Below are 24442 nucleotides of genomic sequence, written 5' to 3'. Positions count from 1 at the left end.
TTTTCCACTGCTGTTCTCACAAGAAAACTCAAGCCAAACCCATAAGACACTTTTATTTCTATACATGTTTATCTGAACTGTGAGAGGCAGACGTGAGTCACGTGACACAGGTGGAAGAGAAGAGGAGCGTCTGTCGTTTACATGTAAATAGTTTGTTTATGTTGGACAACCGTCTCCTTCTTTCAAATTCAGTGTCCTGGTCAGTATTAGTCATGTGAGGAGGCTTTTCTCTGTTGTTTTATGTGATATAAATCTGCCACACATACCAGTTTTTGCACTCATTAAAACCAAATGTAATAAAGTTCTCCATGAAGTTTATATAACACGTTCAAAAGTCTGACATTCTTACAAAAACTGGTAACCATCTAGCTTTAAGCAATTTTTTTCTTCTGTTTTTTTTTCATTTTGAAAGAGTTGTCACTATTTAGAAAGCTGATTCAAGGGCATAACCCATCCAACAGGGAACGTTCTAGCAAAGTTCTCTCAAAGTTATGAACAAACATTCTTCCATTAACGTTAATAGAACATTTGTTTAAAATATCTGGGCTGTAACAATGTTCTCAAAAAGTGAGCACAGAAACAAACACATCGTTCATGGAATTTTTTCCCTAAACGTTTTGATTAGAAGTCCGTCTAACGTTACATGTTTCAGAACGTTCAGAGAAAGTAACATTCAAAAGTAACATTCCCGTAACGTCTGCAAAAACATCAAATGGAATGTTACCTTATCATCTGTATAACAAAGTGAAAAAAAAGAAACTTTTTTTAACTTAATGCAAAACATTCTTCGAACATATTTTTGTTAGCTGTGAAATATGACTGCATGACTACAGACTAAAAGTAGCAGCTTTTTAGTATATAAAACTAAATACAAGTAGTCATACTAGTAAATAAGTAGCGAAATAAAACTACACGTCAGGAACAATGTTTAAAACTCTCTAGTAAACCCCCACAATAACCTAGAACAGTGCCCCCCTGCCCTGTCTCTCTTCTCTAACACACCTGGTTCCACTCATCAGCTCGTTAGGAGAGACTGCGACAACTAAACTGGATGTGTCTGATTAGAGAGACATACAAAATGTGCAGGACAGGGGGTCCTCCAGGACAGGTCTGGGAAACACTGGTCTAGAATCATTCAGGCAATCTTTTCTTAAAAAGGCGGGCCGGACGTGTTTGTGATGTGGATGTGAAGACAGGATCGGGTCACACCCACCGTGACACACTGCCGCCCTCCACTTCCTCATTCTCAGTCCATACTTACGACCTCCAATCACCACACACACACATCCCAGTAAGTTTTTCATTTATAATCTTTCTTACTGCGTTAAAACGACACTACGTCGAGCGTTTCGCGCGTTTGTGGTGTTTTCAGCGTGACGCGCTCGATACAATGTAACACAATGTAACTTTTTGAGCACGATTCCGTGTTGAGCGCGTTCTTTAGATGTTTGTCAGCAAAACAATGTCGAATGTTATTTATGTTTGCGGATTAATAGGTGTGTTTTCAGATGGTTTGGGTGTGTGTTGTGTAATCCGAAATATTCGGCTGCCATTTTTCTGTCTGTAGGCTGAGAGCGATGCGGATTTGTCGAAGAGTCGAACAGTGTACTGCAGTGTGTAGTATGCGACTGTCAGACTGTGAGTGTTTCAGTAGGTTTAGACACGAGATGGGCTGCATTTCTCTCATAAAGCAGTGAGATGATGATGATGATTTGTGGTCATGTAAAGCAGGACGTCAGGCATGTGCGTGACTGCAGGTCTGAGCTTCACCGCGGTTTAACTATTAAACCCAACCGCAGCCAGTGTGTTGGGGGTAACGCTCTACAAGTAACGCGAGTAACGCAATCAAGTTACTTTTTTCAAGTAACTAGTAAAGTAACGCATTGATTTTTCTTTCATTTATATATCCGAGTTACATTTTCAAATAAGTAACGCCAGTTACTTTGTTTTCCCATTTTAAAAGTAATCCGTTACTTTTTAGGGAGTAACACAATATTGTAATGCAATACTAAAAAAAATTAACCTTTAAAGGGATAGTTACCCCAAAAACAAGACTTCTGTTATCATTTACTAACCCTCAAGTTAATCCAAACCTGCATGAATTGGTAAACAAACTGTTGACCCAAACCTGCATGAATTGGTAAACAAACTGTTGACTTCCCCACTGACTAGTATTTATCAGTCAGACTCGGTTAACGCCGAGTTAAACTAAATATACAGATTCATTCTGTAACTAGATTAAAAGAACCATGTTCAAATTCATTATTCTGGATCAAATTTGATCCATCAGGTTTTTATTGCTCATAGTCTGATATAGTGAGAATATGGAGGAAAAACATCAGACTGTGCAGATGCTGATATTTATGACCAAAATTATGATGCTTGTAATTTAAAACAATGAGATCATCTTTTTACCAGTGTAGCAGATACTTACATAAAATTATGTAAATATCAGTTGTCACTCTGTATCTGCAATTATATGGTGAGATTTGAATGATCATAACATATAATGCAATGCAATACAGTGATGTTTGAGAGATGAAGAGTGCCTGATGATCGTGTGATTCTCACTGATTTTATAAAGCGGGATGTCTAATTTATAAGTTTAGAGATGTGGGTAATCAAGTAAAGCTAAGCAGCTTTAAACCAGTGAGCATTTATATGCTACTGTAAATGAAAATCAGATCTTAAAGTTCAAACTTATATTAGTCGTTGGTTAACCTTTGGCCTATTTAAGCAGAACACACTTGATAAACACACAAACAAAAAAAAGGCACTGAAGAAAAAACAAACACACACACACACACACACACACACACACACACACACTTGTATTGTTTGGTTAGTGGTATATACGCATTGGGTGTGGGGTTGCAATGATGAAATATTCACTCCGCAAAGGCTTTAAAGATTCCTTATCATGCTAATGTCTTCTGGGTTAAGACGTGTGTAGAGACGGGGCCGGTCCCAGCGTTTGTGGGGCCCTAAGCAAGATTATAAAAAAGGACTCGGCACTATAAAAACTCTTTTAAAAAAAGATATTAAGACCTTTGCAAGGAAAAGATGACTAAAAATAACCATACAATGTTTATGTTCAAACATTATCACATTTGAGTTGCTGATGATTGATTTGTTAATTCTAATGACATAAGGGTCTTTTTTTTTTTTGTCTGAATAAATAATCTCTCCATTGATGTCTGGTTTGTTAGGAGGACAATATTTGTCTGAGATACAACTATTTGAAAATCTGGAATCTGAGGGTGCAAAAAAAATCTAAATATTGAGAAAATCATCTTTAAAGTTGTTCAAATGAAGTTCTTAGCAATGCATATTACTAATCAACAATTAAGTTTTGATATATTTACAGTAGGAAATTTACAAAATATCTTCATGGAACATGATCTTTACTTAATATCCTAATGATTTTTGGCATAAAATAAAAATCTATAATTTTGACCCATACAATGTATTGCTGGCTATTGCTACAAATATACCCCAGCGACTTGAGACTGCTTTTGTGCTGCAGGGACACAGATAACTAAGCATGTAATTGCCCTGATGTGTGCAGGTGTCAAAGATGAGTTACCCTGGATACCCTCCTGCAGGTGGAAGTTACCCGCCTGCCGGCCAGTATCAGCAGGCCCCGGGCGGATATCCACCCCAACCGGGAGCCTACCCTCCTCAGGGTGGATACTTCCCCCCTCAGCCCGGAGCGTTTCCCCCCGGAGCAGGATACCCTCCCCAGGCCGGCGGTTACCCATCCCAGGCCGGCGGTTACCCTGCTCAGGCGGGCGGTTACCCTCCCCAGGCCGGCGGTTACCCATCCCAGGCGGGTGGATACCCTGCTCAGGCCGGCGGATACCCTGCTCAGGCCGGTGGTTACCCAGCTGCCCCGGGAGGAGGCTTCCCGCCCCAGGCAGGAGGTTACCCCGCCGCTCAGCCCGGGACCTACCCCAACATGCCCCCTGCAGGTCAGTGCGGTTAGTCTGAGCTCTGCACGCAGGAGCATCATGGGATTGTTGTTGGTTGTAACTGACCACAGCTTCTGAAAAACTGAGCACTAATAGGATGTATTCGGCAATTAAAAATGAGTCATAATGTGTTCTAATGAGTTCTAATGTCAGTTTGCATGCTTGCAAAGAATAAGACTGGAGGGGAAAATCTATGCATTGAATTTGAAATGCTTCAGTTCCCATTTATGATGCATCATTTTTTTAAAAATTAATTGTATTTTTGATTTGTGTATGTACGTGTGTGTGTGTGTATACATTTTAAGATATTAATAAGAGCACATTTCTTCTCACTAATTTGACAGTGAATCTGTTTGCGTGCTGACAAAAATAGTTATTTCTGTGATGCAGAAAACATCAGCACCCTGTCATTAAAATGAAATTTACTGTAGAATATACTTTTCAAAGTAATAACAACAATAATACAGTTTATTTTACATTTTCAAACATTTCTTACATGTGTTAAACATTTGTGGATCACTTTTTCTAAAAATGAATTATTCAAATTTCAGTTGATTACATTGTTTTATTTAATTTTTTATTCTTAATAAAAAAAATTAAGTTTTATTCATTCAAAAAATAAAAAAGTTTAAGATTGTATTCATTTATTTGATTTCTGCCCATTTTGATGATAATATTTGTATTAAATCATAATACACAGAATCCGTAAAAATTAAAAGACCACACAGAATTTCTTATAAACCACATTTCGTAATGTTAATGTTAAAGTTGTTTACAGTTTTAATTTGTTTACTTGGACATCCTTTTTGATCTTTAAAATTTAATCAACTTGAAAACAGAATACAGAAAAACTAAAACAGAAAGCTATGATTTATTAATTTTTTTTTTTTTCAGGAAAAATCCAACAGAAAAAATCAAACTGATTTAATACAGCCCTGAAAGTGTTTATTTTCAAATGCATCGGTTTCTGTTTTTAATGCATCAAGTGTAATTAAAAAAAATGATATAGTTGCATAATTCTTTGTTGTGCTTTGATTTTCTGAGTTTCTGTATTGTTATACACGTTATTTGTTGTTAGCAGGTGGATGGGGCGGCCAACCTGGCTTTGGAGCTGTAAGCATCTCTTTTATTGTGCATAATCAGCTGTGTGATGGATTTTTAAATGCAGTACAGACTTCGATTGATTAGGCTCTACTGCTGAAGTCTGCATCATGTGACTCCTCTTATAAATGTCCTGTGCTCTGTGCAGCCGGGTGGAGGAATGCCTCAGGGTTACCCCGGGGCCCCCGCGCCGGGACAGCAGCCCATGCCAGCGTTCCCAGGTGCTCCGAACCCGTCAATGCCCGGGTACGGAGGGGGCGTCCCGACCGGACCGACACCACCAGCCGCTCCTGCTGTCAATGTGAGACACTGTCAGCTTCATCAGCCACTAGGAGCTCTTGTTTGGTTTTAGATTATCATGGTCACTGAAATTAAATTACAATATTTCATCCAGAATTGCTCTTATGTGTATAGTTCCCATACAGGGCTCCAAACTGCGACTAAAACAGTCGCATTTGCGACCATAAATATTAATTTGCGAGTGACGTTTTTGCTGAGGTCGCCACTGGCGACTACCCGCCGAAAGCTCCTCAGGATTTAACCGCTAACCGCTAAAAAAGTTTTCTCAGGCGGATGATTTGCTTCATTCAGCGTCCGTCTGTGATAAAACGAACTCGGGCCGAAGGTTAATACACACAACTACACCGAGTGTGGACCTGCCGCGTGTACAACAGCTTTCAGCCGAGATCGGCCCATAGAGAAAAAGCCGTCTGTCAGCCAGAAGTGTTTTGTAGAGTCGGCGCGGCTCTGGCCCATTATCTTCTCACCGATGCCGAGACTGAACCCGACAGAGACGCATTTCAGCCAGAATCAGCCCGAGTGTTATTGCTATCTGGGTATATATATTTACATGTTATAACTTAAAAATTTTGAATGTAATGCCTTTTTTTCCTAATTGTTTTGCGATCAAATCTTTTGTTATGTTCACGTATTAAACTGAGACGATGCGCATCAAAGTTTTAGTGGAAAAAGAGAGTTTCAGACAGTCCTCATCTCTGCCGCACATCAGTGCTGCCGCACACAGTCTGATAAACGCAGCTCCGCTGTGCAGCGAGAGAGAAATGACGGAGACGGAAGAAGGGAAAGTGCAGAAAATACAGCGTCTATTTCGTGCTCAACTTGAACAAACTAGAACAGGTAAAGCTGTCAGCTGTGTGGATATTAGCAATATCGTTAACAATTCTCGTTTATAATCTAATATGGCTTCTTCTAAACAAGATCTTGGTCTGTGTTCTTTTAATGCGTGAACTTCATTATTTGAAGTGCAACTGCCGTCCAGTAATCGCAAAAAGCTCTGTGCTTTGTAACTTCTTAATAAAAAGTACCAGCTTTAAAATTATTCCGAATTCATAACGAAATTCAAACAATACAGTTTCGGCGCTCCTTAATGCGGCAGGCGCGGTCGCTTTAGCGCCTCAGTTCAAGGGCAAGTGAACCCATTTAATCTTTCTCTTTACTAATATAGTACATAATGATCATGAATTAACATCAGAAGGTAGGCTATTTTATAAGAGATCCTACAGTACAACTTACTGAAATGTCTCATGTAGGAGGAGCCCAAGTGATGCTTTATGCTCCATGATACTGGTACAGATTCTGTGTAATGAACAATTCTTTGTGACTGTAGATCTCAAGCTGGAAAAGACATTTAGTTCCCACTTTAAGTGAACCTTAGTTCCCAGGTCATCTACAAGATGGATTAAAATGCTGATAAAGTCAAGAAAAGATGAGACATAAAATGTAAATAAATAATAATAGTATATATTATATAAATATATAAGTATATAAATAAATAAAACACGTTTATTCTGTGGCACCTAAAAAAATTATTTGGCTTCTAAGTTTTTTTCTTATAGGAGCCAATGGCTCCTTACTCAATTTTTTTGTTTGGAGCCCTGCCATAGTTCCCAGGGAACACATGTTAGGTAAAAAATGTTAGCCTGAATGCACTGTAAGTCGCTTTGGATAAAAGCGTCAGCTAAATGCATAAATGTAAATGTATAGTCAAAATGAAACCTCATCCAGCAATCCAAGAACAAACTGTCAAGGAAATGCAGACAGTGTGATTTTGGTCAAAAGTGGGAAATCGGTCAGACAGTGTGGAAACATTGACTTTAATAAATTAATCTGTCCAGCTGAACACCATATTTCAGGTGTAGTCCTGGACAGGTAGAACAAGAGAGACATAAAAGAAAATGGGAACAACACTTGACCTCAGTGGTTTGATAACTTCCTATAGAAACAGGAAACTGGACATGCTGAATGTCTTGTAACAGTACAACCGTTTTCTGTGGTTTGAAGTGAATGTGAAACAGCTTTCACAATCCATTTCCTTTGCATATATACATCACACACATGATATATTGGATATATTTTACTAATTATTATATATATATATATATATATATATATATATATATATAATTTTTTTTTTAATGCAATTACTTTCTGATTAATGTCAAGCGATTAATCGCATCCAAAATAATGCATATGTATGGGTGTGTAAATACACGCATGCATGCATATATTTAAGAAAAATGTTAGGTTTATATATTAAATACAATTATGTATAATATAAATTATATAAATATACATGAAATATTTTCGAAATATATACTGTATGTATGTGTCTTTATAAATACAGTACATAATAAATATACACGGTACACACATTCTGTAAAAAAAAACTTATTTTGGATGCAATTAACACAGCTAAATGTAACATTTATTATAATGGGCTTATGTGATGATTGTTTTAAGTGCATTTAAATTAAAAGTTTAAAGTTCTGTAGCAGGTCAGGCCTGTTTAAAATGATGCCACAACTTTACTGTAATGTTAAAATTGCTCATTTTATCCCCAGAAATTGATCAATAAAAAACAAAAAAACATTGATAAAATATGTAATAAAAATAGAAAAATCTAATTGTAATGTGTGACTGATTGGAAGTGTTTCCTGATGTTTGTGTTTAGAAGGGTTACCGTGGTACCATCAAGGACTTTCCCGGCGCCGATCCGCTCCGAGACGTTGAGGTGTTGCGGAAAGCCATGAAGGGCTTCGGTGAGAAGAAATAATTTCTGTTTATTTGAACTGCAAAAAGTGTTTTGTATACTGTATATTCACATGTCTTAAAATACAGAGAGCTGAGTGTGTTTTGCTCGCAGGAACCGATGAAAACGCCATTATTGAGCTTCTCGGCAGTCGATCCAACAAGCAGCGTGTGCCGTTGAAGGCGGCGTATAAAACCACTTACGGCAAGGTGAACAGATGAGGAACGAAGCATCACAAACCTAATAATGTGAAAGACTGTGTTGTGGTTTCTGACGGATAACTTTGCTGTTAAAACGCTTTGCAGGATCTGGTTAGCGACCTGAAGTCGGAGCTGAGAGGAAACTTTGAAGATCTGGTGCTGGCCATGCTGAAGACTCCTACGCACTTCGATGCCTCTGAACTCAGGGAGGCCATATCGGTGAGATTTACTTTCTTTCTTTCCCTTCATTTTTCAGGAAAATATGTGCAAATGCACTCAGATACTAGATTTGTCGGTCAGTTGTTTAAAAATCTCTTTTCCAAATCCTAGCAAGCTGCCTTGCTGTCTACATAGGCAGTATCCTAACTGAAATACAACCTCATAAGTGATTGATTTGGACAATCGTACATGCAATGCTGATAAAAGCTGAGCGCTTCATCCCAGTGTAGTATGCAGGGAAACAAGCCAAGCGTGCTTGGCTTAATCTCATATGCTGCTGCGCTCATTAAGGAAACACAGATACATTATTACAGAGTCGAGAGCAGAAATACTGCCAGACTGGAATGAATGACGCGAGTCTGTGATTATCATCCCGCACTAATAATCCTGATGATTGAGCGACTGAAAACTCAGTGTATTTGGAAGCTTGTTTCTGCCACGGGATAAAAAGATAATAAAGGTAAATGTGACTTTCTCTCAAATCCGAGAATTTTTATTTATTTATTTTTTGTCCTGGAGAATTCTCAGTTTCTTAACAAGACTCACACTGTGTTTCTGAATTACGAGTGTGCATCTCTCTAATTTTATTTACTTATTTATTTATTTTTTTTTTGCTACAGAATAAAAAAGCTAATTGCAAAATTTTATCTCACAATTCAGACTTTTTCCCCTCAGAATTGTCAAACTTGCATTTCTGATAATTAAAGAGAATTGTGAGAGAAACTCTAAACTGTGAGGAAAAAGACAGAATTGTGAGATTAAAATCCGCGATTATCTTTTGTTTTTTATTCCATGGCAAAAAAAAAAAGTGAGACAAACTCAGAATTCTAATTTTAAAAAGTCACATTTTGAGATTATATCTTGCAATTCTAAATTTATATTTCGCAATTCTGACTTCTTTTTTTTTTCTGAGGATAATGAAAAAATTTAATTGTGAGAAAAGGTCACAATTACCTTTTCAGTTTGATTAGTTTGTGGCAGAAACGGCTTTCCTAAATATCAGGCTGTGACTATGAGTATGCTTAATAGTATAAAGTTTTTAGTGAATAAACAATTATTATAACTTTTAAATCATGTATCTTGAATCTGCATAAAAACCTTGGTTATCAGAAAATGCATAAAATACATTCTGTTAAAAACATGTCTGTAAGCCACAGCTGTTTAAAATTGTATTGTTGAGAGCAAAAACATGTATTAAGTCATATCAGTGTAGGCTAAAAATCACATTTTAGTTTCCAAACAAATGTTTTTAAAACCAAACATAAATGTACAATACTTCAGTTCCTCTTACTCCACAAAAAACATTTAAGTTTAACAGTTTTCAGATGACAAGACGAATGAAAGTAACATTTGTTAATTTTGAAAGTAACATTTATTTTAAATAGCAATGTACTTAAAGCAAAACTGAAAGTATGAGAGTGTGTGAAATGTGTCTCACGTACTTCTCCCATTCCGGACACCAATCCAAATGTTTTATGCGCTTGACGTTTTTTGCAAGTTGATTTTTCAGATTATTAAAAACTGAGATTTGTATTTGTAAGTAGTGCTTTGCTGACATTTTCAGGGAGCAGGAACCGATGAGGCCTGTCTCATAGAGATTCTGTCCTCTCGCAGCAATGCTGAGATTCAGGAGATTACCAAGATCTATAAAGCAGGTGAGTCTGTGTTCACAAACCTACTGAAGATCTCAGATCACGTGTGTAGTTAGTAGAGCTTTCTGAGAAACCACTTCAGATGAATGTTTGTTATTCAGAGTATGGTAAATCTCTGGAGGACGCCATCAGCGGAGACACGTCTGGACACTTCCGCCGTCTGCTCGTCTCTCTGTCTCAGGTACAGACACTCAGCTGTCTCTCTGTCTGTCTGTCTATCTATCATAATTACTCTTGTTGGGCATTTGATGTATTGAGGATCATTAATCACAGGACTTTTAAGTAATATTTTTAAAAATATGAACAATAACAATGAAAGTTAAGTTACAAAACAAATAGTTTCTTGATTACAATCTATTGTAAATTAAACTTGCATCCATTTTTTCAGATAGCCAAAACCTATAAATATATAATTTCTTTTTTTTTTAATAAAAGGGACAAAGAATGAATGCATGAATCAATGCTGCAATTGAACACAAAATAACAATTTTCTGTTAAACTGGAAATGAAAACAATTTTCCATTGTTTGTTTTCAGGGTAATCGAGATGAGAGGGCGACTGTGGACATTTCGATGGCCAAACAGGATGCTCAGGTTGGAGAAAAGACTTGATTTGCTTATACAAATTCACATTTTGATGTAAATGTGCATTTTAGGCTGCTGTCGTCCAGCTGCATGCATTTGTGTGATGTTTTCTGTGTTGCAGAAACTCTACGCTGCCGGAGAGAAAAAAGTCGGCACGGACGAGTCTCAGTTTAATGCGATTCTGTGCGCTCGCAGTAAACCTCATCTGAGACAAGGTAAACCGTGGTTAAAGGGGTCATATGATGTTGCTAAAAAGTACATTGTTTATTTGGTGTAATGAAATGTTTATGCGGTTTAAGGTTCAAAAATCATTTTCCACATACTGTGCATTATTGTTTCTCTTTTATGCCCCGCCTTCTTAAACGCGTCGTGTTTTTTTTTTTTTTTTTTTTTTTTTACAAAACTCATCGTTCTGAAAAGCGAGGTGTGCTCTGATTGGCCAGCTATCCAGTGCGTTGTGATTGGCTGAATGCCTCAAGCGTGTGACGGAAATGTTACACCTCTTAACATACTGTGGTGGTCTCCCAGCAGGACCAGACAAAACCAATAAAACCCATTACAAACGAAGCATTTGTTGCATACAGTGGGGACATAATTACTGTTATAATGACTTGTACTATCTTTTTGTGCATTGCGTTGCATCGCGCCACGTAAACATAAAACAATGTCTGCATTTGTGATCGGAGAAATGACAAACAAGTGCTTCTCTACACAGCTCAAAACTCGTGTTTGAATCATCAGTGGCGAATTCTTTAAATATCAAAAACGTACTTACAGGCTGAGAGTCAGATCAGGAAACCGTCCTCCATAAAATGTGTTGCACATCTGAATATTAGGGTTGAACTGTTCTGGAACAGTGTTATAAATACAACTTTATTTCTAGTCGTGTCTTCTTTTTTGTAAGCCCAAGCAAAGTAGTTTCACTTTCACAACGAAACACACAGCGTCTCCACAACATGGCGCCGGCGGCAACATTTGGGCAGTGTTATGCAAATCTTCCCACATAGTGACGTAGAGTTGTTAGAACGAGCCGTTTCAGGGGGGCGTGGATGAGTCTCATCTTTTTATAAAGAATATCTCTTTGGGTTTGAGACTTTAGTCTTTGCAACTTTACAGATCTTCTTTATGCACCAAGAGCTTGTAACACTCTAACGAGAAAGGAAAACTTGAAATCGCATCTCATGACCCCTTTAAACGGCCAAAGAAATGCACAGGAACTGCTGTTATTTCCCTAACTAGGACAATCTGTTCAAAAGCAGTCAACTAGAAAGAGATTTATTCCCTAAATCAGATCCTCAACTGCTGTTGCTGTTTTCGATTATTTCCTCTGCTTCATTTGCTCTTTCTGAGACCATAATTCCAAAAATGAAATTCCAAACCTGTTATTTCTAACACTAAACATTTCATGGTAAATGCAGCTGTCAAGTTCTAAAAAGCATAAAACAATGCTTAAATATCATAAGAGTCGTCCATTTGATTTATGCACTATATTAGAAGTCATATGATACAGCAGTTTTGTGTAAGGAACAGACTGAATATAAAGTCATTATTCACTGATAGGGTTGCAAAGTGTGGAACATCCCTGGAATATTCCAAAAAATCCTGGGAAGTTTCCACCTTTTTGCAACCCTATTCACTGATAATGCAGATTTAATGAAGCATTGCACCAGATTTGTACAGATTGTCAGTAAGGTTTGTGCATGATGTCTTTCGCAGTGTTTCACGAGTACCAGCAGATGTGCGGCAAAGACATTGAGAAGAGCATCTGCGGCGAGATGTCTGGAAACGTGGAGTCTGGGATGGTGGCAGTGGGTGGGTACTGAGCTCTGATTGGTCCCAAGCAGAACCGTCAGCCAACAGCTGATCTAGATGAAGCAGGCAGTGATGAGAAACAGCCAATTACTGCACTGGAATAGAATCAGTTTGGAATAAGATGCAGATTGGAGGTTATGATGAGTAAAATGCCTAAATGTTTTGCATATGCAAACATGACACAATAGGCAAAAACATTGTTTTTTTTTTTTTTCATGCACTGGTCTTAATTCTAAGATTTTGGGCTGTTTTGAGGGTTTTAGTGAAAGGAAAACATCCAAAACGCACATTTGTGTGTTTGTTTCATTGCACTTTTAACTAGTTGCATCTGTAGATTTCTATCATAATACACATCTCTAAAAGTTTTTCCTCCACTTCAGCAGCACTAACAAACACCAAACTTAGCTGTTTTAATCCTGTCTATATTCTGAAGGTTTTTACTGAGGGGTTTGTTCATATATCATTGGCCTGATTATTTATTGGATTTTATCTGTTTTTGGCTTTAGATTTGATTTACAATACAGTTCTTTTAAAGGAGGTTTTCTCAAAAAGAGTTTTTCCTCCACTTCAGCAGCTCTTGCATACACCAAAACTTACAGATTTTGTCCTCTCTATGTTATGAAGGTTTTTACTGAAGGATTTGTTCATATGTATGATTGGCTGGATTATAATTAGTACTTTATTTATTTGCATCTGTAGATTTCAATTACAAACCATATCTTTAAAAGTTTTTTTCTCCACTTCAGCAGCACTTACATGCACCAAACTTAGCAGTTTTATTCCTGTTTATATTCTAAAGGTTTTTACTGTGGGGTTTGTTCATATATCATTTGATCTGGTTTATATAGCATTTTACTCCTGAAAGCATGTTGAAAGTGTATTTTTCTTGGCTTTTAACAGTATTTTCTGATTTGTGGAGTTATAAAAAGAGAAATCCAAAGTCCTCAAAATAGAACACACATTTTGAACCTGGCTTTATCTAATGTTCAGATTTATTTAATAAGATAATGGATCATTTGCATATTTGAACATAACCTTTTAGAAAACTTGTAACACAAAACAACGGTATTAAATGCATATTCTTAGTACACTTTTGTTGCACTTCTACAGTGTTTCTGATCTGTGAATGTTTTATAGCCAAACTTTATAATGTTTCCTCTTTAAACGCTGTAAAATTAAAGGCTTATTAACATGTTTATGATACAAAATTGTATTCTGCAACTGATTAAATGTGGTATTCTTCTTTCTGTAATGTGTATAGTTTCTAATCGAGTTCCATCTGTGTATTTTTTTTTTTTCAGTGAAGTGCATTAAAAACACTCCTGCCTACTTTGCTGAACGTCTCCACAAATCCATGCAGGTAGAGAATGTGTGGTTATGTGGTTGTTTTGCTATGATTTTGTCATTCAGAAGCAGTTCTAATGGTTAGAAGTGGGTTATGTTTACGCACACTGTGTTTTTTCTGTCCCAGTAAATCCAGCACTGAGCTGCATGAGGCTTGTTTTCTATGTTATGTATGTATGTATACCACTCTGGGTCAATATGCATGCATGAGCTGTTGATGTTTATCTTTATTTAGGGTGCAGGAACCAAAGACAGGACTCTGATCCGCATCATGGTGTCCCGCTCTGAGGTGGACATGCTGGATATCAGGCAGGAGTATCTGCGGCTGTACGGAAAGTCTCTCTACACTGCCATCTCTGTACGTCCCACACACACACATGTACAATACACTGCACAATTCTTATGCTTTATTCACATTTGTACAACACACACAATATGTAGCTGTGGGAAATTTGTCGCCCACTGATTCAGCTGCGGACCACAGATTTTTGTGTATGCATGAGTGCTGCCGCTAAATTACACATGTGAGGTTCTTCTCCTTTAAAAAGAAAACCATAACATGCATATGCAACTATAATTTTAGAAAAATAGATTTTTTTAACAGTTTCTATTTTTTTTTTCTTATTTTTCACCTTCTAATTTTCGAACTTATTTTGTGTGTGTATAAGCTTAATTTTTTATTATTTTTCTCAAATCTTCAGGGTGACACCTCTGGTGATTACAAGAAACTGCTCCTGAAGCTGTGCGGAGGAAGTGACTGAAGAACCAGGAGGTCAGCTGCGTTACCATGACGACTGGATATGTGACGTCATCATATTAATCGCTTGTATCAATGTCAAATATCACTAGTCTCATGTTAACTAATACTGTAATCTTTCTTTACAGCTTGTAAGTTCACAGCCAAAAATAGGATTTAATTGGTGCCTTAGAAAAATTACTATAAAAAGTTCATTATTAGTTTTATTTTGCTATATCTATTCAAACTATGCATGATATGTAGAGAAGCTATATTTTGTACAGTGTCTTCAGTACCTGATGCCAAATCTATGCTGTCACTCGCAACCAAAAATACAATCTGTTCTTTTATCACTGAAATCTGAAATGCCTTGTACGACTGAGTCTCTTGAAGTACTGAAATATATGCCATAGTTTTTATATAGTGAGCTTTATGATCTATATGCAAGAAGAATATAGGATTATGTCAATAATCATGAAGGTCTTGATGGGTCAGTCTCATGAAAATGTCATATTTCACACCAAAATCAAAATATAAAATTAGAAATGATCTTTGCTTAAAGAAAATCAAGCCTGTTTTAGGAACACGGAGCTGTTTGCATTACCTCACTTTTTCATGACAATTAGGCACATTTTTCTGCTAAATGTCCTGTTATGCACAATAGGTGTTTCTCTTCACATGTTATTGTATAACGGTGATTCTTCATTAATGCTGTTTTATAGTAAAAACTAATTTAATCATATTTTGTACAACAAATACTAACATTGCTTAACTTTTTTTTTATTTACATTTTTCCATCATGGTAATGCATATCTGTAGCTCTAAAACTGATGTTTGTTTTATTTGAGTTTGGGATGAAATCTGATCAGTTTTGTGAGATTGGCCCTGTTTGATGTCATCGTGGTCCATGACTAGCATGAATGTGAATCGCTGCAGCAGTACAGCGCAGTTAAGTCAGCAATCTTTAATCCTGATAATCATGAGATTCTGACCTGTTTATTAACATGAAGACTACTCTTTTCAGGGATTACTAGCCTGTGTTTTTAGTATGTTCACTCAAACTAATCTGTACTGTTGTGTAATGACATTTGTGTCTGGTTAATAAAAACACTTCATGAATGATTCTCAGTGAACTCCAGCTCTATTCTATTTTTAATTAAGTGAGGCCAAATTTAGTTTTATAATTTTTTTTTTTTTTTTTTTTTTTTTTAAACCAAAGAGTAATTTTGAAAACCTTTTAGAAAATGTTGTTTTTATTTTTGCAGTTTATATTTAGTTAATTTACTTATTCTATTTTTTTTTCTTGTTTCTTGCAGGAATATAGTTGTATTAATGACAAACTGTTATGTTGTTATTATATGTTTTATGTTATGTTAATGACCTCAGGTCTGCTGTGCTGTGTGCCGCTCCATCAGTTTCCGTTCACTTCATCTTTGTGTGTTTTTTTTTCTATAATAATGTGAATCCGTTTATCTACACAACTCCAAATGCTATCTGTGAAGTGAGTTTGTCTGGTGGAGATTATGTGAATCTGTAATCTGATCATTCAAACATTCAAAGCACATGCAGCTTTAGCATATACAAGAATAACACATGAACATTCGTCAACAAATCCTCTCAAATCAGTCTTAACGCTGCAGATTCTGCCTCCATTTACAGCGATTTAAATAAATTCACGGTGAGCGACACAAAAGCAAAGACAATACAGCACCAAAATACAGTTTTAAAAATGGAAAGAAAAGTTGACTGAGCTCTCAGAACGGGAGTACTTCTCATAATGTACTTTTGGGGCAAGTTGTCATGTCTTTTAAATGTTGGTCAGTTGATTAAATACATTTTCCTTTGGCCAAAACAGTTTGGAAGTGTGCATGAGGGTTTTTATAGTTAACTAAAACTAAAAAAAACATCTACTACAAAGAAAATAAATGTTAATTGAAAAATAGATAAATAAATACTTGGATTCTATTTCAGCTAGTTTTTATACTAAAACTAAAATATATATATATATATTTTTTTTAATATAGACAGGAAAAACTTTAATAAAAATTACAAAATTAGCCTACTAGAAGTTTAGATAAAATTAAAACAAAATCTAAAACTAAAAGCTAATTTAAAATATTTATAAAAAAAATATAATCTCTCAATTATACTTAAATATCTCATTATGTATCAGGATATGTTCTTGTGCAATATTTTGTGCTGTTTTACAATTGTTTTGCTGTTTAAAAAGCATATATAAATAGGCTATACTACTTTTAGAAATCTAGGTATGAGTTTTGATATAATTTAGTATATTTGTATTTATAGCAGCTTCCCAATGTCTAAAATAACATATTTTTGGAAATGTTTTTTTTTTTATTTGCTGATCAGTTTCCTGTTTCCCCAACAGCACTTTACTTCCTGTTTGTCTTTTCATCTGTAAAATCCTTTTACAGTTCCTGGATGATGTCACCCTATAGGAAGTGACATCATTTTGGAGGGAAATCAGCAGAGAGGATTTGATAGATCCTGTGAGGATTGTGTCTCTCCCTGTTTGATCAAATTACATAAATTAGTGATAGAAAAATACCAAATATATTATTTTAATAAATAAAAATAAAAAATACATTATTTTACACACACACACACACACACACACATGCTTTAATGTAAAAAGTTAAAAATATAAAAATGAACTGACATTCGTATCCATCCCTCAACTTTACCTCATTATTTACATCCTGTTAATTAAAGTTATGTGAGGTGAGTGTATTTCTGCTAAGTTCAAATACTTCCTCGTGTTTTAACAGCAGCACTGTTGAATACGAGTGTTTTATTGTCTGTGTTTGTGATGAGGATACAGGAGGCCTTCATGTTACACATTACACAAAATCAAACATTATCAAAGTCAGAAGTTACATATTCTGTGCTTTATGGACTCCACTGTTTAAACCACAGCCAAATCAAATTCCAAATAACCTGAGCAACAGCAAACTAAATCTGTTCTTGAGCATTAAAAATGAGCAGCGATGGCTTTATTTTCTCATTTTAAACTTATAGGTTCAATTTGCATATACACCTTATACGTTTTTTCTCCATTAATTATTATTTTTTTTGCCTTCATTAGTTACATCAGTGATCATACAATTAATTTTTTAAAAGTACAAACATAAAAAGGTTATTTAAAATAGTTTTAGATTAATTAGATTTATATGTTTAGTGTGCATGTATTTTTTTTTCATATTAGAAATCTGAAACAATTTCCATTGTATTGTCTTTCTTTCTTTTTTTTAATTAATTCATAATTAAATATTAATTGATAACACATTCGGACAGCATCACATTTTTTGAAGTAATTTTTTATTATTGATGTGACATCTTCAGCCAAAACTATACAATTACAGGAACACAATATAAACAAAACAGAAAAAAAATGTAACAGTTTTGCGACTTTGTACTCGTCTGTAAATCGATAATCTCTCGCCAGTGAACGCCTAGGTGTGTTTGATCGGAAGCCCCGCCCCTCTCGGGTTCCCCTCCCATTTATCTGGTTTGAGTGGCACGTAGGAACCCCGCCCCATTTCGTTCCACTCTCGTTGAACCTGTTTGATTGGCAGGCGGAAGCCCCGCCCCGTCCCCAGTTCCCCTCCCGCCGCTAGGCTTTGATTGGCAGATGATAGCAGCTGCGGAGTTGTGAAGTCATGGCGGAGCTCCGCCGCGCCTCTGCTCGCTGGAGTTACGGAGATCATTTGTGATAAACTGTCAAACTTTATAACAAATCTAAAATGACCGAAAGCGAGTTAAAGTTGCGAGCGGCGACGGACCAGCGTCAAACGATCTGAAACCGAGAGCTGGCAAAGATGTGAGACTCTCCGGAGCCGAAGAAGAAGAAGAAAAAAACCGTTGGAGTCTCCCAAAGTCGCAAACATGGCTTCTCGTTTCTTTCAATTTCACGCAGAAAACTCTTTAACCGGAGCTTCGTTGTTTTCAGCGCTTTGTGTCGCTCTGTGATGGATCCCAAGCACAAAGAGTTGTTAGAGCAGTGCCAGCAAAAGTTGTCGGAGTCCGTGACAGATGTGGACCGGGTGCTGGAGCTGCTGGCCCAGTCAGGCAGCCTGAGCCCGGCTGAGAGAGCGGAGCTGGACGCGACCTGCTCCGGCAGCGCAGAGAAGCTCCGTCTGCTCCTCCGGACTCTGCTGGAGAAGAAGGACCGGGACCACTTCCAGGAGTTCTGCTGGGCTCTGGAGAAGACCCAGCCGGTGCTGCTCGGCGCTCTGCTGCCGGTGGAGAACCACCACAACACGGGTAAAACCTGCACCGAGCCTCGGCTGGTCGTGAGGGAGAACCTTCAGAACGCTTTAGTAAAGTTTACTCGTTAGTTTAGTTGTGTGTCGGTCCAGCAGTAGAGAGAAGTGTGATGTATCTGACAGGAACAACTATACACTAAACAATAGGCTAAATTAATCAATAATATTCATACGAGCTATTTTCAACATACTGTATGTAGAAGCAGTATAAGGGATATTAACGCATATATGCATAAAATAATATATGCCACACATGTATTTTGAATAGTTAATAACTTTTCTGTCTGTCTATCTGAATACCGAATATCTATCTATCTATCTATCTATCTATCTATCTATCATCCATCTATCCATCTATCATCTATCCATCTATCCATCCATCTATCCATCTGTCCATCTATCTATCTATCCATCTATCATCTATCATCCATCCATCTATCCATCTATCATCCATCCATCCATCCATCCATCCATCTATCCATCCATCTGTCATCTATCTATCCATCCATCTGTCATCTATCTATCAATCCATCCATCTATCTATCTATCAATCTATCCATATCTATCCATCCCCATCCATCCATCCATCCATCCATCCAATCCATCCCATCCCATCCTATCTATCTATCTATCTATCTATCTATCCATCTGTTATCTATCTATCTATCCATCTATCTATCTATCTATCTACATCACATGTATTTTTAAATAGTTGATAACTTTTCATCTATCCATCCGATCCATCTGTCCATCTATCTATCTATCCATCTATCATCTATCATCCATCCATCTATCATCCATCATCTATCCATCCATCCATCTGTCTATCTATCTGTCTATCCGTCTATCTATCTATCTGTCTATCATAAATGAATGAATATATTCCACACATGTATTTTGAATATTATTAACCTTTGAATATTAATAGCTTTTATCTATCTTTTTAATAACTTTGATCTATCTGTCTGTCTGTCTGTCTGTCTATCTGACGCTCATATATGAATGTAATAATATATGGCACACATGTAACTTGAATTTTTACATGTTAATTATTATATCTATATTTCTGTCTGTCTATCATTCTATCTACATGAATCTGTAAGTTTGTTTTTATTTTTTAGGTGCCTTAATGTTTTGCAATTTTTAAGTGCAAACAAATGTTTTTTTAGCAGAAATGTTTCTAGATATATAAAGTCATAAACACTGCATGCATAATAAACAACTATGCATGAATTTGTTAATGATATTGTTTAAAACAGTTCAACGTGTCAAATAGGGTTGTAGCCAAATGTGATGTGTGGGATTGTGTGTTGTATATAATATTTAGTTGACTCCGTCAGAAGCGTTCATTCTTTGAATAGAGCGGTTTGGCGTGTGTTTCGTGGTCTGTGATGCGCTGGATGTGGTCAGACAGATGCTGAGATGTTCACCTCATGTGTTTCCTTCTAGAAAACACAGACACCGCCGGTGCGTAAAGCTTTATAAAGCTGCGACCGACCCTGTTGTGTAAATCTGCCGCGTGAAACATCGTACAGTAAATGTGTTACAGATGTTTCTAAGATTCCTGCGGCCAGAAAAACTCATCAGACGTGCAAGGATTGAGCCGTAAGCCAGAATAGCCGCAGACTATAAAATAATACAGCTTAAAGCTGGATCAAATAACATTACCTAGAAAGCCATTAAACCCGTGTTACAGGAACCTGATTGGACGACACAGAAACACATGTGAGTAATGTTGCTCCAGACAGACTGAAAGAAAGAGTCATTTACAGTCTGTCTGTTAAACAGAGCGTCGCCGATCAATTAGACAACTTGGAGATCTATGATGGTCGTCAGTATAAACCTCAGTGGGGGTCTGTTTAACTTAATTTATTACTCTCTGATCATTTCCTCTCTCGCTGATGTGTCCCGTCACTCTGGGCTCTATCAACTGAGCTTCAATCAGTTATAAACAAAATCGGGTCCTGAGTGATTGTGTCCGTAGTAGGCCAGCTGACTGCCTCAATTATATAAAAGCACTATAGAGTGCAGCTGCCGTGCTCCAGAAGTAATATTCTATTGATTTTTAGCAGTAAAGACCTTTCAAAACAGAACCTGAGTCAGGTTTAAAAAAAAAAAAACATGTTTAGAAGAATAGAACACCCAAAAATGAAAATGTGTAGAAAATGTGCTCACCCTCAGGCCATCCAAGATGAGTTTGTTTCTTCATCAGGTTTGGAGAAATGTAGCATTGCATCAGTGTCTCAGCAATGGATGCTCTGCAGTGAATGGGTGCCGTCAGAATGAGAGTCCAAACAGCTGATAAAAACATCACAATAATCCACAAGTAATCCACAGCACTCCAGTAGTCAGTTCAATTATTATTATTTTTTTTTACTATATTTACTAATATTTGTTTAGAGCTCTTTAAACAGTGCTTGATCTGTGCAGATTTCTCTCCTGATTCAGACCAGAACACTTTTTCACTGGAGGAAGTGTTATTATAGATAGAGGACTTAGCTTTAACTTAAAGTTAAAATGCATGCATCATTTTCTCCAGATGTGAACTGATGGACTGGAGTGCTGTGGATTATTGTGATGTTTTTATCAGCTGTTTGGACTCTCATTCTGACGGCACCCATTGATGAGACACTGATGCAATGCTACATTCTCCAAATATTTTTTCTCTGTCAGGTCCAAATTTCCGTTGTCCGGCTCACAGCTGTGTAAATAGGAGAGAATTGAATAGAAGTCCGGTTTATGGTCTGTATTTTGCTGGTTTTAATGTCAGTCAAGACACACACACACAACCTCCTGTCCTTACACACCCAGAATGATAGTTTTCTATTATAGTCAGAATATTTTTACAGTCTTAATTGACTTGTTCTCTGCATTGTTTTGGTTGTAAAACATTGCAGCTGAATTATATTTGATTGTAAAAGTCACAAGATGAATGAACAAGACCGTTCTCAAGACTGATGGCTTAAAGGAATGATTTAAGCTTCATGAAAGTAGTTCAAATAACATCTGGTGCTGTATGAGATTTGAGATTCACTGTATATATGAAGTAATCGACCAAACATTTCGGGGTGTAAATGCTAATACACTAACCCCTTTTTAATTTCATCTAATGTGTTACTTTGTTCTTTGTTTTATTATTAAAGCATGCTTACTTAAGGCTGCTTGCTAATCCTTTAAGGCTTTATTTTGTTATTTCACGGTACTTTCAGTGCATGTTTCTCTTTCCATCACCATCCCTTACATATAATTGCAAGTTCCATGGTGCATTGGTGATATCATATGGTTTTACCATGATATAATCATTATACTGAATGGTTTTTAGTAACTATTTTGTGGTATTTCCGGAGTCAAAACTGTGATCATTTATCATGTTCTTTCATCTGCAGAACACACACACACACGTTATAAAGATGATTTGTCCATAGTATGAAAGTCAATGGGGTCCAAAACAACACTGAACCCCACTAGCTTACATTTAATTGTCAATTGTTTGGAAACATGATTTTTAAATGTTTTTAATGATATCTCTACTGCTCACCAAGGCTGCAATATGTGCTCAAGAATACAGTAAAATTGTGAAATATTATTAGAATTTCAAATAGCCGTTTTCTATGTGAATTTATTGTAAAATGTAATTGATTGCTGTGTATTTTCAGCATCATTACTCCAGTCTTCAGGGTCACATGATCTTCAGAAATCATAATAATATGAAGAAACATTTCTGATTATTATCAATGTTGAACACAATTGTGCTGCTTCAAATTTATGCAGAAGGCATTATATACTTCTATTCGAATGTTTATGTTATTTTTTTTAATATAAAATAAAACTAATACTCATAAAAAACAAAAACGAATCAAATAGATCAAAAGTGATAGTAAAACATTTTGTTTCAAATAAATGCTGTTGATCCTTCTATTCATGTTTCCACACAATACTGTTTTTAACATTGATAAGAACCATTATTAATAGCACCAATAATACTTGAGCAGCAAATCAGCGTATGAGAATGATTTGTGAAGATCATGTGACACTGAAAATTCAGCTTTGATCACAGAAATAAATTGCATTTTAAAATAAATTCACATAGAAACCAGTTGTTTTGAATTGCAACAATATTTCACAGTATTGCTGTTTTTTCTATCTGTTTTTAAACTTTTGACAAGAACTGTATTTCAATAATAAATCATTGAAGCACATGGGCTGCTCTGGAGTGAAAGGAAAGAGAGACGAGCAAATAAACAGAGAGAGAAACTGAGTCTCCATTCAATCCCAATCACTAGCTGGAGCCTCTGAGTGTCTTAGACTGCGCTGAAGTAGAGATGTCCGCTCGTTCTCACAGGTGTGTCTCGTGCAGTAGGTTCCCTGCCCACAGAGTCGTCCGTGTCCGGGCCGCTTCATTGTTAACGTGGTTCCAATGCACTTGATTCACGCGTCTCCGTGTTTAGAGGATCAGGCCTGTGTTCGTGTTCAGTGTAGACTGATGCACACAGACCGAGACACAGATGCTCTCTGAGGCTGGAGTAAATGCTGATGTCTGTTTGTGTGCTTCAGGTTCCACGTGCAGCGTTCTGTCTGCGATGCCGTCGGACTCAGATATCACAACATCTCCCATCAGCCCCCTCAATTCCTCTCAGTTTCAGTAAATGCTAAATTAAACACTAATTATCCCACATAAACATAAAATTGCGTCCAACTGTTTTTTTTTTTATAAAACTATTATTTTTTGGGGCTTAAAAAATTAAATTAAATCTTTTTAAATATACTTCGATAAAATATATTAATAAAAAAAATTATAATAAATATTTTAAATCTTTTAAAATAGACTTCTTCTTTTTTTTTTTTTTTGAGAAAATCTATTATTATAAATATGTATATTTACTCATACTCATAAATATGATTTTTTTTAATATAATTTAAATGTATTTTTTAATCAGTCTGCAGACATTAGAATTTTTATTAAATTGGACATTAAAAATCCTATTTATTTATTTTTTTTACCCCATTTTTTTTCATAGCCTTGTGGTTAAAAAAATTAAGAAATGATAAATTATGGGAGGACTTTTGTATTATTTTCTAAATCAGGATTATACGTGGACACGTAATTTAAAAAAAAAACTTTTATCCAGCAGGACAAATTCAATTGTTCAAAAAATCACTAATAAAGACTTTTATAATGTTACAAAAGATTTCAGATTTTACAATAAATGCTGTTTTTTTTTCTTTTTATCCATCAGAGAGTTCTGAAAAATTAAATGTGTCATGGTTTCCACAAAAATATTGTGCAGCACAACTGTTTACAACATTGATGATAATCAGAAATGTTTCTTGAGCAGCAAATCATCATATTAGAATGATTTCTGAAGATCATGTGACACTGAAGACTGGAGTAATGATGCTGAAAATACAGCTTCGCATCACAGAAATAAATTACACTTTAACACATATTCACACAGAAAACAGTTATTTTAAATTGTAATACTTTTTC

General features: G+C 36.2%; 2 protein-coding genes across 3 annotated transcripts in view; both read left to right on the top strand.

Annotated features, from left to right (window-relative positions):
- Window positions 1-1066: 1066 nt before the first annotated feature.
- LOC109054211 (annexin A4-like) lies at window positions 1067-15791 on the top strand. Of its 2 annotated transcripts, none has more exons than XM_042734826.1 (15): window positions 1067-1291; window positions 3569-3971; window positions 5053-5084; window positions 5221-5373; window positions 8044-8131; window positions 8236-8330; window positions 8427-8540; window positions 10105-10195; window positions 10294-10373; window positions 10729-10785; window positions 10898-10991; window positions 12493-12588; window positions 13890-13948; window positions 14168-14290; window positions 14634-15791. In XM_042734826.1, exons 2-15 carry the CDS (start codon window positions 3578-3580, stop codon window positions 14691-14693), a joined length of 1536 nt encoding a protein of 511 aa, XP_042590760.1. In that variant the 5' UTR covers window positions 1067-1291; window positions 3569-3577; the 3' UTR covers window positions 14694-15791. The 2 variants fall into 2 exon arrangements, with proteins under 2 accessions (XP_042590760.1, XP_042590759.1); XM_042734825.1 differs by having other exon boundaries at window positions 1068-1291; window positions 5050-5084.
- Window positions 15792-18328: 2537 nt separating this feature from the next.
- LOC109097233 (disks large homolog 5-like) overlaps window positions 18329-24442 on the top strand; it is a 39254-nt gene continuing 33140 nt past the window's right edge. Inside the window, 2 exon segments of the mRNA XM_042734869.1 lie at window positions 18329-18952; window positions 23509-23560. Coding sequence (XP_042590803.1) covers window positions 18658-18952; window positions 23509-23560 — 347 coding nt within the window. The 5' untranslated portion in view covers window positions 18329-18657.

This window comes from Cyprinus carpio, chromosome B12 (genome assembly GCF_018340385.1).
Source record: "Cyprinus carpio isolate SPL01 chromosome B12, ASM1834038v1, whole genome shotgun sequence".
NCBI classification, from domain to species: domain Eukaryota; kingdom Metazoa; phylum Chordata; class Actinopteri; order Cypriniformes; family Cyprinidae; genus Cyprinus; species Cyprinus carpio.
The sequence above is the reverse complement of the archived record's forward strand: the minus strand, read 5'-3'. Positions and strand labels throughout refer to the sequence as shown.